At 50.0% G+C, this 17,543-nt stretch overlaps 1 protein-coding gene across 6 annotated transcripts; it reads right to left on the bottom strand.

Annotated features, from left to right (window-relative positions):
- Positions 1–59: 59 nt before the first annotated feature.
- On the bottom strand, positions 60–17,398 carry BSCL2 (BSCL2 lipid droplet biogenesis associated, seipin). 6 transcript variants are annotated; one of them, XM_037999186.2, is made up of 11 exons: positions 17,296–17,398; positions 15,484–15,800; positions 12,182–12,263; positions 4,721–4,864; positions 2,831–2,965; positions 2,548–2,645; positions 1,060–1,201; positions 855–921; positions 567–653; positions 392–472; positions 60–301 (listed from the first exon to the last, which is right to left on the bottom strand). In XM_037999186.2, exons 1-11 carry the CDS (start codon positions 17,380–17,382, stop codon positions 147–149), a joined length of 1,395 nt encoding a protein of 464 aa, XP_037855114.1. In that variant the 5' UTR covers positions 17,383–17,398; the 3' UTR covers positions 60–146. The 6 variants fall into 6 exon arrangements, with proteins under 6 accessions (XP_037855114.1, XP_037855117.1, XP_037855119.1 ...); XM_037999189.2 differs by having other exon boundaries at positions 567–647; XM_037999191.2 differs by lacking the exon at positions 17,296–17,398 and adding an exon at positions 16,386–16,499.
- Positions 17,399–17,543: the final 145 nt, after the last annotated feature.

Here is a 17,543-nt window from a genome sequence, read left to right as displayed (position 1 = left end):
AGATGTCTGGGGGACACAGGCTTTTCAAATGGCTGTGAATCCATTTCAAAGTCAAGGAGGAAGCTGACACAAAATAGTTTATTGAAGGAAAAACGAGGGAAGAGGGGTCAGGTAGGAAAGTGCTGGAATGTGAGGAGTCTGCCCCTTCAGGAACTAGAGCAGGTGGGGCGCTGTCGGAGAGCACCCTCAGCGGGTTCGGAGCTGCCCAAAGTTTCTGGGACAGGGGCAGAAGCAGGAGCAGGAGCAGGAGCAGGCAGGTTGGCCTCCGTCAGCAGAGCTGCATCTTCCCAGGAGCCTGAACCTGGGCCAGGAAAGGGAAAAACAAAATCCCAAATGGGGTATTAGATTAACCGGGGGTCCCACCCAGGACACGCTGCAGGATGCCCCTCACCATCACTGGCCTCAGGCTCTAGCTCCTCTTCTCCGTTCAGGGGCTGCTGATCTGGTTTCTCCTCCTCAGACAGCTGACCCTCTGCAGCCAAAAGGGGAACACAGGGGTCAGACCCAGACACTCAAGGAGAAAGCCAAGGAGTCAGGAAGGAGAGTGTGTGGCGGCTGCGCCATACCTGTCCCCGAGGGATCTTCAGGGCTCTCACCATCCTCTGTAACATCTGATTGTGGAGTTGACTCCTCCTGGCCTTCAGGCCCTGTGCCTCAAAAGCAGGAGAGGACAGGTTAGGGTTAGGGTAGCTGTGCCTGGATGGCAGTGTCAACCTCACCTTCCTCACTTTTCCTTTGACCCTTGTCTCAGTCAGTGATACCCTAAGCCTCATACTGGATGAAGCAGGGACTCCCTCTGGTCCAGGCCAGCTCAACCTAGCCCACCTCAACAGCTCCCCAACCAACACCTTTACCTGGCTGATGAGCCGAGATCCTTCGTTGGACTTCCTTCCGGGAATTGTCTCTTTTTCGGATGTTAACCTGTGGAGTAAAAACCACTGAGCAGCAGGGACTGACTTCCCTCACTAACAATCAGGGCCCTCACACCCTAACCCCCAACATACCCCTGACCACCCACAAAGATCAAAGGGACAAAAGGGGGTCCTTGCTCCTTTCCACCTGCAAAGAGAAGCGGTGTCGGGGCCAGATGCCCCCCCACACCCACTGCATGTAGCTGAAGAGCACGATGACGCTGAGGAAGGTGAAGTTGCTGGCGACACCTATGAAGGCACAGGTCATCGGGAAGTTGTACAGCAGGTATCTGAGGCAGGAAGTAGGGACAAGAAGGGAGTAGCAGTTACCAGAGAGCACTGGCCTTCTCATGTCCCAGAAATAATTTCTAGGGCAATTCAAGTGAGTTTGGCTACAGCCGGCTCTGCTGCCCCTGCCTCCCACCCGCACAGTTCCCAGAACCTGCTGTACCAGGTTCCAGCAAAGGCCAAGGACCTTGGGAAGTCTCCTGTGGGAGGGCCATAGGCCACAGCCTCAATGTTGTCCGTCTCTCAAGAGTCACCCCAACTCTTGCTGAGTCAACAGTTCAAGACAGTAGCTCTTAACTCTGTCAGCCCATCAGCCTTCCTTGGGGTGCTTTAAAAAATTCTGCTCACAGGCTGGACATGGTGGCTCACGCCTACAATCCCAGCACTTTGGGAGGCTGAGGCAGGCGGATCACAAGGTCAGGAGATGGAGACCATCCTGGCTAACATGGTGAAACTCCATCTCTACTAAAAATACAAAAAAAAAAATGAGCCAGGTGTGGAGGGGGGTGCTTGTAGTCCTAGCCACTCGGGAGGCTGAGGCAGGAGAATGGCGTGAACCCGAGAGGTGGAGCTTACGGTAAGCCGAGATCGCGCCACTGCACTCCAGCCTGAGCAACAGAGCGAGACTCCCTCTCAAAAATAAATAAATAAATAAATAAATAAATAAAATAAATCTGCTCACTTGGGTGGAGCCCTCAGCCCTGGATTTCAGGGCAGAGGGAAGATGAAAACGGATGATGGAGGGTGGCAGGGGTAAAAAACAAAAATGTAAAATTCTGATGCCTAGACAAGACCTTAACAAATCCTGGTTCAGCTGGTCTGGGTGGGGTGCCCAAGGGTGTTTTTAAAAAGTTCCCATGGCCGGGCGCAGTGGCTCAAGCCTGTAATCCCAGCACTTTGGGAGGCCGAGGCGGGTGGATCACGAGGTCAGGAGATCGAGACCATCCTGGCTAACATGGTGAAACCCTGTCTCTACTAAAAATACAAAAAACTAGCCGGGTGTGGTGGCGGGCGCCTGTAGTCCCAGCTACTCGGAGGCTGAGGCAGGAGAATGGCGTAAACCCGGGAGGCGGAGCTTGCAATGAGCCAAGATCGCGCCACTGCACTCCAGCCTGGGTGACACAGCGAGACTCCGTCTCAAAAAAAAAAAAAAAAAAAAAAAAAAAAAAAAAAAAAAAGTTCCCCAAGGAGCTGATAGGCCAGTATACAGCAGCTTTGAGACCCTCTGGCCTATGTGAAACCCAACTCAGCTCTGCTCTGTGAACCCATTACTTCTGCTTGGGACCCCCTTGGTGGAAGGTTAGCCCTCATGAGAGTTGCCCAAGGTCCACTCCAGTTGGCCCCTCACCTGAGCCCAGTGAAGTGCGCGTGGATGCGAAGGTAGGCTCCGTACAGCTGGATGCGCTTGCTGTGGATCTCAATGATCGCTCCAGTGGTTGGCACATACTGCGAGGGGGGGGGGGGTGAGGGCGGCGTCAGGCCAGGGCCCTGCCGCTGGCACTCTTACCCTCCCCATCTAAGCCTCACTTCCAGCCTCTCAGTTGTGATGTCTCCTGAGCCTGGAGGCTCCTCAGGCAGAATCCTGGGCTAATGGGAGGGGCTATCTCCTAGTCATCATTCACCTCACTCACCGAGTTCTCTCTATAGTCTGCGTAGAGTTCCACCTCCAGCAGCTGCTTCTGCTCTGCAAAGCCAAACAGCAGGAGGCTAGAGAAGACCAGTGTGTCCAGCATCTGGAGCAGGTCTGAGCGGTAATGCAGCATCACCTGCCGGGGGTGGGAAGCAGAGGCTGGGAACAGGTGCACCAGATCCCCATGACCCTATCTACCCCTCAACCATCCCTGAGTAGTCTATGAAGGTGGCTTCTTCCTCAGGTCCCCGGCTCCCTCACCTTCACTTCCTACCCCTCAGTCTTCATCCAACCATTCCAATTGCTTGAACCTCTCCCCCTACCCAACCACACTCTATTATAGAGCAAAGGCCCCTCCTTCCAAGAAACCTTCCTGGATTAAGCCCAACACTGTCTCTGATCTGCCTTTCCCACCAAGTAGTTCTGTAATCCAGTATGGGATCTAAGTCCCAGTGCACCATCTGAAGCTTTTTTCCCCCATGTAGATGTCAGGAGTTTGCTTCATGATGAGGTTGTGTTGTTAATTAATGGAAGAATGGAGTCTTAACATTTATTAGGCCAGGTGCGACGGCTCACACCTGTAATTGCAGCACTTTGGGAGGCTGAGGTGGTTGAATCATTTGAGACCAGGAGTTTGAGACCAGCTTGGTCAACATGGTGAAACCCCACCTCTACTAAAAATACAAAAATTAGCCAGGTGTGGTGGTGGGCACCTGTAGTCCCAGCTACTTGGGAGGCTGAGGCAGGAGAATCGCTTGAACCCAGCAGGTGAAGGCTGCAATGAGCCGAGATCACATCACTGCCCTCCAGCCTGGGCGACAGAGCGAGACTCCGCCTCAAAAACAAAACAAACATTAAACAGCCACTATGCGCTAATAGGAATTTTACATTTCCCCATTGAATCCAAACTAGTCTTGCTATGAGGCAGTTACTATTATACCCATTTTATAATACTTTATCCCTAAGAAGTTAAGTCAGGTGACCCAGAGCTAGCTTGTTTCTGAATGAGGACACAAACCCATGTCTGTCTGGCTCTAAAGTCTGTTTTCTGAGAGCAGCTCCACTCTTCAAACTTAACCCCAAAGCTGGGTGTGCTCATGAGATACCTGGGGTGTCTGGCAAAGGTTTCTGGTTTGGTAAGCTGATTCCTTTTCTTTTCTTTTTTTTTTTTTTTTAAAGACAAAGTTTTGCTCTTGTTGCCCAGGCTGGAATACAGTGGTGCGATCTCAGCTCACCGCAACCTCTGCCTCCGGGTTCAAGCAATTCTCCTGCCTCAGCTTCCTGAGTAGCTGGGATTACAGGCATGCACCCAACTAATTTTGTGTTTTAAGTAGAGATGGGGTTTCTCCGTGTTGGTCAGGCTGGTCTCAAATTCTGGTCCTCAGGTGATCTACCCGCCTCGGCCTCCCAAAGTGTTGGGATTACAGGCATGAGCCACTGCGCCCGGCCTTGATTCCTTTCTTTATCCTGATGTGTCTGTGACCTCAAAGCCAAGGGTGTTTTCTCCTGTGGAATCCCTACCCAGACATTCTTTTTTTTTTTTTTTGAGACGGTCTTGCTCTGTTGCCCAGCAGGGAGAACAGTGGTGCAATCTCGGCTCACTGCAGACTCAACCTCCCAGGTTCAAGCGATCCTCCCACCTCAGCCTCTAGAGTAGCTGGGACTACAGTCGTGTGCCACCATGCCCAGTTAATTTTTTAAACGTTTTTTGTAGAGATGGGTTTCGCCATGTTTCTCAGGCTGGTCTTGCACTCTTGGGCTCAAGCCATCTGCCTGCCTCGGCCTCCCAAACTGCTAGGATTACAGGCATGAGCCATCACATCCAGCCCCCTACCCATTCTGATCCTGCTATCTTCCTCCACACCTTCTCAGACAGGCCACAAACACTTACCGAACGCGAAGAAGTGGAGATGATTCGGCCACCTCTGGTGTAGCAGGAAATGGTGACCAAGAACATGCCCAAATCTTGATTCACAGGGGACTCCGGCAGCTCAAGCTCTAAGGTAACACGATACGGCTGTCCATACATCAGCACCTGTGGAAGGTAGCCCCCATTTCTTTTAAAAAAATTTTTGTTGAAAATGTACTGTCCCTATTCCACCTCCCTCCTAGCCCCCTAACACCCCCAAATACTCGGCCACAGCCCTCTTGGGTGGCCTAACAGGCCTTTCAATCTGTCATCCCAAGAAGGTGCTGCCCCCTTCTGGTGGCTGGAGCCTCCCATGTCCAGGTCTTCGGTATCCTGTTGGCTCTCCTGAATCAGACTCGCTACTTTGTTCCCAGAAAGGCTATGTCACGTTTCTTTTCCAAAAGTGAACCTTCATGTTGCCAACTGGGCCATCTGTGACTCTGGCCTATGTGCCGGTGGGGCTGTCCCCAGGGCCCAACCTGCCCTGTCTTACATTATTAATTAATCAAGTACTGACGGTGCTCAATCTCCCCAGCCAGCTTTGGCACAGTCATCCTTGCTCCAGATCATCTTTTTGCCATTCTAGGTCCCTTATCTTGGTTCTGTTGGTAGCACCCCAAGACTCAGAGTAGGAAGGCTCCTTCACAGGTATCACTCTCAAGAGGTTAAAGATTTGCCACCAAACATGCCCTAGTTTTACCTATTTCTATATTCTTCTAACCCCTTTGTGGATTCATATCTAGCAACAAGGCCCTCACACAGTAGTACATAAAAATCACAGGGGTGAGGATAAAGCTTGTTTTTAATCAGAGGTAATGGGTTAAAAAAAAAAAAAAAAGGGTTAGCCAGGTGCAGTGGCTCATGCCTGTAATCCCAGCACTTTGGGAGGTCGAGGCAGGTGGATCACCTGAGGTCAGGAGTTCGAGACCAGACTGGCCAACATGGTGAAACCCCGTCTCTACTAAAAATACAAAAATTAGCCGGGCATGGTGGCAGGCACCTGCAATCCCAGCTACTCGGGAGGCTGAGATGAGTGTAACACAAGGTCAGGAGTTCAACACAAGCCTGGCCAAGACGGTGAAACCTTGTCTCTACTAAAAATACAAAAATTAGCTGGGCATGGTAGCAGGCACCTGTAATCCCAGCTACTCGGGAGGCTGAGGCAGAGAATTGCTTGAACCCGGGAAGTGGAGGATGCAGTCAGCTGAGATCGCGCCACTGTACTCCAGCCTGAGCGACAATGCAAGATTCTGTCTCAAAACAAAAAAACAAAAAACTATGTGTTGAAGAAAATGGATTCCATGAAATTCCTACCCTCTGTAGATACCAGAAAATTAAGCCAGTTGCTTCATAAACCTTTTTTTTTTTTGAAGACAAGATCTTGCTCTGTCACCCAGGCTGGAAGGCAGTGGCATGATCATGGCTCACTGTGCCTGGAACTTCTGGGCTCAATCTATCCTCCTGCCTCAGCCTCCAAAGTACCTGGGACCATAGGAACTATAGGCACATGCAATGACACCCAACTAAAAAAATTTTTTTTTTTTTTTTTTTTTTTGAGGCGGAGTCTTCACTTGGTCGCCCAGGCTGGAGTGCAGCGGCGCAATCTCGGCTCGCTGCAAGCTCCGCCTCCTGGGTTTGCGTCATTCTCCTGCCTCAGCATCCTGAGTAGCTGGGGCTACAGGTGCCCACCACCGCGCCCGGCTAATTTTTTTGTATTTTAGTAGAGACGGGGTTTCATCGTGTTAGCCAGGACGGTCTCGATCTCCTGACCTCATGATCTGCCCGCCTCGGCCTCCCAAAGTGCAGGGATTACAGGCGTGAGCCACCGCGCCCGGCAAAAAAAAAATTTTTTTTTTGGAGAGACAGGGGTCTTGCTTTGTTGCTCAGCCTATGAATTCTTCCCCTCAACCACTCCCCCAGTCTATTAATTCTTTTCTTTTTTGAGACAGGGTCTCGCTCTGTCGCCAAGGTTGGAGTGCAGTGGTGTGATCACAGCTCACTGCAGCCTCAACCTCCTGGGCTCAATTGATCTTCCTGCCTCAGCCTCCTGAGTAGCTGGAACTATAGGCATGAGCCACCACACCCAGCTAATTTTTTATTTTTTTGTAGAGACGGGGTCTGTCTCACTGTGTTGCCCAAGTTGGTCTTGAACTGCTGGGCTCAATGAATCCGCCTTGGCCTCCCAAAGTGCTGAGATTACAGGTGTGAGCCACTGCCCTTGGCCCAAATTCTTTGAAACATTAAAATAGGTAGTTCTCTTAGCCAGGCTTGGTGGTGCCTGCCTGGAGTCCCAACTACTGAGGAGACTGAGGCAGGAGGATCCCTTGAGCCCAGGAGTTTGAAGCTACAATCAGCTATGATTGAGCCACTGCACTCCAATTGGGGTGACAGAATGAGACCCCAACTCAAAAAAAAAAAAAAAATTAATCTCCTCCAAGGGGATCCACAGAATTTAATACTAAAACCTTGTGAATAAATCCATGCCTTTGTTCATATTTGTCTGCTTGATGGGCAGATTCTTCCCCTTCTCTAACACTCTCATGTAATATTCACCCTTCCTTAAAAGATCCACTTTGGGTCGGGCACAGTGGCTCAAGCCTATAATCCCGACACTTTGGGAGGCTGAGGTGGGTGGACTACCAGGTCAGGAGTTCGAGATCCGCCTGGCCAACGTGGTGAAACCCCATCTCTACTAAAAAAAATACAAAAATTAGCTGGACGTGGTGGTGGGCACCTGCAATCCCAGCCACTCAGGAAGTTAAGGCAAGAGAATCACTTGAAGCCGGGAGGCAGAGGTTGCAGTGAGGCAAGATCACACCAGTGCACTCCAGCCTGGGCAACAGAGAGAGACTCCGTATCAAGAAGAAAAAACAAAACAAAACAAAACAAAAAACAAAAAAAGATCTGCTTTGAACATCGCCATCTCCATTGTCTTAAACTATCCCAGAAAACACTGATCTAATTCTTCACAAATTATTCTGGAATGCAAAATCCACATCCTTTTTTTTTTTTTTTTGAGACGGAGTCTTACTCTGTTGCCTAGGTTGGAAAACAGTGGCATGATCTTGGCTCACTGTGACCTCTACCTCTTGGGTTCAAACGATTCTCCCATCTCAGCCTCCCAAGTAGCTGGGACTACAGGCACATGCCACCACGCCTGGCTAATTTTTGTATTTTGAGATGGGGTTTCACCATATTGGTCAGGCTGGTCTTGAACCCTGACCTCAGGTGATCCACCCGCCTTGACCTCCCAAAGTGCTGGGATTACAGGTGTGAGCCACCACGCCTGGCCAGAATCCACATCTTACAGTTTGCCACTTAAATACATGCAAATGTATGCAATGTATAGTTTTCCATCAATGCTGTGAGCTCATTGAGAGCAGCGACCACATCTACTTCTAGCAAGCTGTTACACACAGTGGACAGATTATTTCATTCATTAATTCATTTAAAAATGTTCATTGTCGCCGGGCGCGGTGGCTCAAGCCTGTAATCCCAGCACTTTGGGAGGCCGAGACGGGCGGATCACAAGGTCAGGAGATCGAGACCATCCTGGCTATCACGGTGAAACCCCGTCTCTACTAAAAATACAAAAAATTAGCAGGGCGCGGTGGTGGGTGCCTGTAGTCCCAGCTACTCGGGAGGCTGAGGCAGGAGAATGGCGTGAACCCGGGAGGCGGAGCTTGCAGTGAGCTGAGATCCGGCCACTGCACTCCAGCCTGGGCGGCACAGCGAGACTCCTTCTCAAAAAAAAAAAAAAAAAAAAAAAAATGTTCATTGTCAACAAACAAAATGTTCAACCTCTTCTAATTATCAGGGACATGGGCTGAATTTGCTCTCATCCTCCTTTTTTTCCTCCCTTCCTCATGTGACAGTCTCACACCTGATCATTTCAGTTCAGGCTCCCTCCCTTGGCTCCCTGCCTCCCCATTATGATCTCGGCAATGGGCCACAAAACCATATGCACCATTCCAGGTACTGCGGCTTTCTCATTTCTTCTCAATAAAGTTATTTGTTATTACTTATTTTTTTGAGATGGAATCTGCTCTGTCACCAGGCTGCAGTGCAGCACTGCGATCTCAGCTCACTGCAACCTCTGCCTCCTGGGTTCAAGCGACTCTCCTGCTTCAGCCTCCCGAGTAGCTGGGATTACAGGTGTGCGCCACCATGCCCAGCTAATTTTTGTATTTTTAGTAGAGACAGCGTTTCACCATGTTGGCCCAGATGGACCTCATGATCCCCTGCCTCGGACTCCCAAACTGTCGGGATTACAAGCGTGAGCCACCGTGCCTGACCCCTATTTTTTTTTTTTTTTGACACAGCGTCTCACTCTGTCACCCAGGCTGGAGTGCAGTAGTGTGATCTTGGCTCACCACAACCCACGCCTCCTGGGTTCCAGCGATTCTCCTGCCTCAGCCTGCCAAGCAGCTGGGACTACAAATGTATGGCAGCACACCTGGCTAATTTTTGTATTTTTAGTAAAGACGGGGTTTCCCCATGTTGGTCAGGCTGGTCTCAAACTCCTGACCTTGTGATCTGCTTGCACTGGCCTTCCAAAGGGTTGGGACAACAGGTGTGAGCCACTGTGCCCAGCCTATTATTATTGAGACAGAGTCTTGCTCTGTCACCCAGGCTGCAGTGCAGTGGTGTGATCTCGGCTCACTGCAACATCTGCCTGCCGGGTTTAAGCGCTTCTCCTGCCTCAGCCTCCTGAGTAGCTGGGATTACAGGCCTGTGCCACCATGCTTGGCTAATTTTTGTATTTTTAGTAGAAATGGGGTTTGACTGTGTTGGCCAGGCTGGTCTTGAACTCCTGACCTCAGGTGATCCACCTGTCTCCTCAGCCTCCCAAAGTGCTGAGATTACAGGCATGAGCCACTACACTTGGTTATAATCCTAACACTTTGGGTGGCTGAGTCGGGAGGACCACTTGAGCCTAGTAGTTTGAGATGAGCCTAGGCAACGTAGTAAGACCTTGTCTCTACTAAAAATTAAAAAAAAAAAAAAAAAAAAAAAGGTCAGGTGGGCATGGTAGCACGCACCTGTAGTCCCAGCTACTTGGAAGATCACTTGAACCTGGGAGGTTAAGGCTGCAGTAAGCCACGATCGCATCACTGCACTCCAGGCTGGGTGACAGGGCAAAACCTTGTCTCAAAACATAAAATAAAATAGAACCTCAGACTCTATAGTTTATACTCTTCCCTTCAGAGGTGTGACATTCTATCATTAGATCAGTTTCCTCCCAAGTACCACTTTTGAAAAATAACTTCAGGCTGGGCATGGTGGCTCATGCCTGTAATCCCAGCACTTTGGGAGGCTGAGGTGGGCAGACCACCTGAGATCACGAGTTCAAGACCAGCCTGGCCTACGTGATGAAACCCCATCTCTATTAAAAATACAAAAATCAGCTAGGTATGGTGGCATACACCTGTAACCCCAGCTACTCGGGAGGCTGAGGCAGGAGAATTGATTGAACCCAGGAGGCAGAGGTTGCAGCGAGCTGAAATCGTGCCATTGCACTCTAGCCTGGGTGACAGGAAAGAAACTCTGTCTCAAAATAAATAAATAAATAAATAAAAATAACTTTAGGCTGGGTGTGGTTGCTCACTCATGTAATTCCAGCACTTTTGGAGGCTGAGGTGGGTGGATCACCTGAGGTCAGGAGTTTTAGACCAGCCTGACCAACATGGTGAAACCCTGTCTCTGCTAAAAATACAAAAATTAGCCAGACGTGGTGATGGGTACCTGTAATCCCAGGTACTCGAGAAGCTGAGGTGGGAGAATAGCTTGATCCCGGGTGGTGGAGGTTGCAGTGAAGCGAGATCGCGCCACTGCGCTCCAGCCTCAGTGACAGAGCAAGACTCTGTCTCAAAAAAAAAAAAAAAAAAAAAAAAAAAAAAAGAAAGAAAAAGAACCTATCCTTTATCAGAGCCTCCTTCAGCTTGCCAGCTTGCCTACTATAGAGGGCCCAGTCCCCATATGCATTTCTCAGGGTTCCCAGAGGACTGGCCAGATGCCAGTGTGACGTCCCATCGTTGACGTCACACTGGCATCTGGCCAGTCCTCTGGCACAGTACCCTTTGTAATGACAGGTTGCACATATTTGACAACAGTTTCATAATTTTATATAAATGCTTTCAAAACTCTTGGGTAGATGCCCATCTTATTCCAATGTAATAACTGATTTGTTCATTAAGGTCTAAAACATTGCTTACTTCACCTAGCAGATATTGCTTACTTTACCTAGCAGATAAATAGATAATACTTCACCTGATACAGATGGTCCTTAATTTACGATGGGGTTACATTCTGATAAACCCATCTAAGTTGAAACTATCATAAGCTGAAAATGCATTTAATACACCTAGCCTAAAGAACTTCATAGCTTATTTAGCCTAGCCTATCTTGAACATGCTCAGAATATTTACGTTGGCCTACCTATAGTTGGTTAAAATCATCTAACACAAAGCCTATACTTATAATAAAGTAGTGAATATCTCATGTGATTTATTGAATACTGTACTGAAAGTGAAAAACAGGCTGAGTGCAGTGGCTGACGCCTATAATCCCAGCACTTTGGGAGGCCAAGGCGGGCAGATCACAAGGTCAAGAGATCCAGACCATCCCAGCCAATATGGTGAAATCCCATCCCTACTAAAAATACAAAAAAATTAGCTGGGTGTGGTGGCATGCGCCTGTAGTGCAAGCTACTCGGGAGGCTAAGGCAGCAGAATCGCTAGAACCCGGGAGGTGGAGGTTGCAGTGAGCCAAGATTGTGCCACTGCACTCCAGCCTGGCGACAGAGACTCTGTCTCAAAAACAAAAAAAAGAGTGAAAAACAGAATGGTTGTACAGGTACGTGAAGTACAGTGTCTACGGAATGTATGTCACTTTTGCACCATTGTGAAGTTGAAAAATTGTTAAGCTGAATTATCGTAAGTCAGGGACTATGTTGAGAAAGAACACGTCTAACACCTGCTGCAGAAATATCAATCAACACACCCAACTCATTTTAATTTCTTTTCCTTCAAAGCCTTCCTCTTAGTCTTTTTTTTTCCCCTAAGACGAAGCTTCATTCTTGTTGCCGGCTGGAGTACTATGGCGTGATCTCGGCTCACCGAAACCTCCTCCTCCCGGGTTCAAGTGATTCTCCTGCCTCAGCATCCTAAATAGCTGGGATTACAGGCATGTGCCACCACGCCCGGCTAATTTTGTATTTTTTGGAGACACAGGGTTTCTCCGTGTTGGTCAGGCTGGTCTCGAACTCCCAACCTCAGGTGATCTGCCTGCCTCAGCCTCCCAAAGTAGTGGGATTACAGGCGTGAGCCACCGCACCTGGCCAGTCTCTTATTACTCAATTTCTGCTCTCTAGGCCTTTCTCAAGTCTTCCTATTCCGAATCATCAAAGCTCTAATGAAACCTCTCTCTAGTTCCGATACTCACCCGATCACGTCCACCCTTAGTCAGTGACACATTGGCAACAGGGAAGGAGCAGAGTGAGGTGGTGGAGGAATCACAGTCGGTCCTAAATGAGAATGGAGGATACTCTGCTAAGTTCGTCTTACTAGTCTGTCCACACACCTTGGCCCCCTAAGGCTCCCCTGCCCTCCTCCCTTCTCTCAGAACAGGCACCCTTCTCTATGTTACAAAGATGAAGACCAAATGTGGCCAGGAGATTCAAGATACCAGAATGATTATTTCATTCTCTTCCTATGACTTCAATGTATGTCCTCTCATTAGAGCAGATGTTCTTAGATGGGAATCTACAGATACTTAATTAAATAGTTTCACAGTTTAGTGTTTCTAAAGACTTAAGGAGCTTGATGAAAATGTAAATTCCAGGGCCAGGCAGTGATGGCTCACGCCTGTAATCCCAGCACTTTTGGAGGCCAAGACGGGCGGATCACCTGAGGTCAGGAGTTTAAGACCAGCCTGAACAACATGGAGACACCCTATCTCTACTAAAAATACAAAATTAGCCAAGTGTGGTGGTGCATGCCTGTAATCCCAGCTACTCGGGATGCTGAGGCAGAAGAATCACCTGAACTTGGAGGCAGAGGTTGTGGTGAGCCAAGATCACGCCACTGCACTCCAGCCTAGGCAACAAGAATGAAACTCCATCTCAAAAAAAAAAAAGTAATTTCCAGGGTCCCACCCCAAGAGATTCTGATTTGGTAGCTCTGGTCTGGGTCCCAGTTTGAGAAAACGCCTCCAAAAGGATCTACAGATGGTCATTAAGAGGCTCATGAACCCCTTCAATTGTAGGGAAATTTGCACGTGGGGGTGTGGGCGCAGCATATGCCTAGGCATGTATATACATTTTTATGGCAGGAAGGGCCATAAGATCCATTTCCTACAAGTTTAAGAAGCTCTGCTTTAGAAACTATAGCTCCAGACCAGGGACTTAAGGGAAAAAATGACTTTAAACCATTGATTATACGCCTTTCTCTGCATCTGTTGACAGGTCCTACAACCACTGTTGAGAAAAGAGAACTAGGCTGGGTGCGGTGGCCCACATCTGTAATCCCAGCACTTTGGGAGGCCAAGGGGGTGGATCATGAGGTCAGGATTTCGAGATCAGCCTGGCCAACATAGTGAAACCCCGTCTCTACTAAAAATACAAAAAAAATTAGCCAGGTGTGGTGGCAGGCACCTGTAATCCCAGTTACTTGGGAGGCTGAGGCAAGGCAGGAGAATGGCTTCAACCCGGAGGCAGAGGTTGCAGTGAGCTGAGATTGTGCCACTACACTCCAGCCTAGGCAACAGTGCGAGACTGTCTCAAAAAGGAAAAAAAAAAAAAAAGAAGCGAGAACTTGGCGGGGCGCGGTGGCTCACGTCTGTAATCCCAGCATTTTGGGAGGCCGAGGCGGACGGATCACCTGCGTTCAGGAGTTCAAGACCAGCCTAGCCAACATGGTGAAACCCACAGCATTTTGGGAGGCCAAGGTGGGTGGGTCACAAGGTCAGGAGATCGAGACCATCCTGGCTAACATGGTGAAACCCCATCTCTGCTAAAAAAAATATTAGCTGGGTGTGGTGGTGGGCGCCTGTATTCCCAGCTACTCAGGAGGCTGAGACAGGAAAATGGCGTGAACCAGGGAGGTGGAGCTTGCAGTGAGCCGATGTTGCGCCACTGCACTCCAGCCTGGGCGACAGAGCAAGACTCCATAAAAAAAAAAAAAAAAAAAAAAACCATCTCTACTAAAAATACAAAAATTAGCCAGGCGTGGTGGCACACACCTGTAATCCCAGCTACTTGGGAGGCTGAGGCACGAGAATCACTTGAACCAGGAAGGCAGAGATTGCAATGAGCAGACACTGTGCCACTTCACTCCAGCCTGGGTGACAGAGCGACTCCATCTCAAATCTCAAGTCTCAAGTACCCAGGGACACAATACACTGTGGAAGGCCACAGGGACCTCTGCCTAGGAAAGCCAGGTATTGTCCAAGGTTTCTCCCCATGTGATAGCCTGAGATATGGCCCTGTGGAAGGGAAAGACCTGACCGTCCCCCGAGCCCGACACCCATAAAGGGTCTGTGCTGAGGAGGATTAGTAAAAGACAGAAGGCCTCTTTGCAGTTGTGGTAAGAGGAAGGCATCTGTCTCCTGCTCCTCCCTGGGCAATGGAATGTAAAACCTGATTGTACATTCTATTTACTGAGATAGGAGAAAACCGCCTTAGGGCTGGAGGTGAGACATGCTAGTGGCAATACTGCTCTTTAATGCGCTGAGATGTTTGTATAGGTGCATATCAAGGCACAGCACCTTTTCTTAACCTTGTTTATGAAACAGAGATCTTTGTTTACATGTTTTCCTCCTGACCCTCTCCCCACTATTACCCTATTGTCCTGCCACAAGAGGTAGAGATAATTATCAATAAATACTGAGGGAACTCAGAGACCAGTGTAGGTCCTCCATATGCTGAGCGCGGGTCCCCTGGGCCCACTTTTCTTTCTCTATACTTTGTCTCTTTTCTTCTTTTTTTTTTTTTGAAATGGAATCTCACTCTTTCACCCAGGCTGGAGTGCAGTGGCGCGATCTCAGCTCACTGCAACCTTTGCCTCCAGGGTTCACGCCATTCTCCTGCCTCAGCCTCCCGAATAGCTGGGACTACAGGCGCCCGCCACTGCGCCTGGCTAATTTTTTGTATTTTTAGTAGAGACGGGGTTTCACCGTGTTAGCCAGGATGGTCTCGAACTCCTGACCTTGTGATCCACGCCCCCCAACCCTCGGCCTCCCAAAGTGCTGGGATTACAGGCATGAATCACCACGCCCTCCGGGCATCTTTTCTCAGTCTTTTGTCCCACCTGATGAGAAACGCCCACAGGTGTGGAGAGGCAGGCCACTCCTTCACTGGGAGGCAGTAATGTAAAAGGCAAACTACTGCTTTCCTAATAGCTCCTGAAAGCCAGGTTGGTTCTGCACTAAGGGGTTGAGTTGGCTCAAAATTCTACATTGGCCCTTAGAGAGGGGTGATCCAACCAAAATAGAATTGATCCTCATAATGATAGAAGTGGATTTTTTTTCCTTTTTCTTTTTTTTAAACTAGATTTCAGTAATCAGAGGGAGAACTAGAACCCTAGCCCTGGCAACCCAAATCTAGCCTTGTGCTGTCAAAGTTGAGAAGTCCTGTAAGCACACCTGGCTCCAGTTTTCCTCATCTGTAAATGAGGGGATTGAACTGAGCTCCAAGGGCCCTACAATTCCCATAGGAGTCCTCTATTTTGCTAGAACACCCCTCTCACCGGTAGTAGAAATGCACCGGGCTGAGGTGGCTGACCGTCGGCATGTAGGAATAGTAGAAGGAGCCATAGAGGAAGACAGACACCCAGAGCAAGAGGAGGATGGTGCAGAAGAGCACCCCAAACTGCAGCAGCAGCCTGCGGGCACGGCCTGCCAAGACTTGACCCACTTCCTGGGCCCACAGTAAGGCAGGTACTGGAGGATCGTTGACCATGGCCGGGAGAGCAGGGTGTCTGGCCCCAGGTTCAGGCCTTGCGTTCCTAGCTGCTTTGCCACCTGGACGCCACCCCTGGCCATGGGATGCAGGAGCTGGTGGTTCCTGGAAAGAGAGAGGGGGGAAAAGAGTGACTCCTTTCCCCAGGGAAGTGGGGACAAAAAAGCTTACTGGACTGGCTTTGAGGAACGAGAGATAGCAGGATAGCAAAGTCACTGTTTCATATATACGGCCTTTCTCCAAATGATTGTGCCACTCAGCCAATTATCCCTTCCCTTTACTCCACTGTGTTCCCTCCCGCCCAGTGCTAGATCTCCTCAGTGGAATTCCTTCTCCGGGCATTTGATTCTGGGACAAACCACCTTGATACTCATTCACAGCTATGTAACAAAGAATGAGCACCTTACAATTCTTACTAAGAGCTTCACACACACGGTGATACTGAATCCACACTGCTAGGCAGCTGCACGAAGAGAATGTGCGACTTGCCTAAGGTCATACGGCCAGACTTGAAACCAGTAGCCCAAGAGTAGCCACAATTGCTTCCCGAGTTTCTCCTCTCCGCCTCGAGCTGAGCTCGCTCCCCGATACGGCTGCGCCCCACGCCAGGCGGAGCGCCCTGCAGCCAACTGCCGCTTCCCGCCAGTCCCCTCCGGCTCGAGGGGTGGGCAAAGCGCCCGGAGCCCCTACCTAATCGTGCAACCATGGAAACCAGCCGGCCGGCTGCCACAGGGCGACCGACTCACCAGCCTCGCGCGCTGCCAGGGCAACCGTGAGACGGGACTTCCGGCTCCCAGGGAAGTCCCGCCCCTCTCCGCCAGCCGCTTTGGTAGCCCTGGGAGGTGGGGCTTCGGCCCAGGGCGGGGTTCAGAGCGGCGTCCGGCGCAGCGGGGCGGAGCCTTCCCGGGCTGCGAGGCTGGCGTCTCCCTGCGCTCGCCGCTGGCTCTCTGTGCGGCAGGTTTCCCTCCGGTTACCGTGACCAAAGGGGAAAGACGCCTGCCTCCCTGCAGGCCCCAAGATATGCCCCAGGGGATGCGCTGACTGCAGCCTCCGCTTGGCCCTCCCTCGAGACTGCAATCACATCCCTCTGTGCACACCTTCACCACAGGCCATTTCACCCGCGAAGCGGGCAAGTGAGACGGTCATCCAGTTGGCTCTGATTTTTATCGCCCACAGACCCTAGGCATCTAAGGCGGGGGCATTCGCCTAGAGCATGTTGCAGTCTGCGGCAACCTGGGCCTCCTGCGTTGTTGCGCAGGCAGATTAGTCCCCTGTTCCCAGCGTGGTAGCATTTCAGCTCCGCGTTTTGTGGACCTTCTCTGACCCTAACTGGATGCAGTCTTCAGAGTCCCCACAGCACATTATCTAGACTAGCTTTTGGCAAGTGGTATCTTCTATTTTGTAGACGTCTATTACCCCAGATAAAGTCCTTCAGAGGGCAAGGCCAGTGTTGTGTACATCTTTGCACACTGTTGCGGGCGTAGGAAGTAATCTATTCAAAATGAATGAAATTCTTCAAACCAATCCACCACCCCCTACTTCACACCAGCCCACCTATTTCCAGTATATTTCTGCTGACTGTCCCCACAAGGCCTCCTACCTCCTCTTTGTCCGGTCCTTTGATCTGGTCTCCGCACACCTCTTTTTCCCCAACTTCCTCCTTTTGGTCTACCTTTTCTGTAGACATCTTCCTGACGAGCCTCTGCTGCCTCTGGATCTTCCACCGAGTCACTTGTGGCTAAGATGTGAAGTGGCAATCCAGACGCTGATACCTGTGGCGCATCACATTTTCCTGGATATGGAAAATGGAGGGTCCCTGGGAGAGAAACGAAGATTCAGGTGCTAAGT

This window comes from Chlorocebus sabaeus, chromosome 1, assembly GCF_047675955.1.
Source record: "Chlorocebus sabaeus isolate Y175 chromosome 1, mChlSab1.0.hap1, whole genome shotgun sequence".
Taxonomy (NCBI): domain Eukaryota; kingdom Metazoa; phylum Chordata; class Mammalia; order Primates; family Cercopithecidae; genus Chlorocebus; species Chlorocebus sabaeus.
This window is presented reverse-complemented; position numbering and strand designations above follow the sequence as displayed.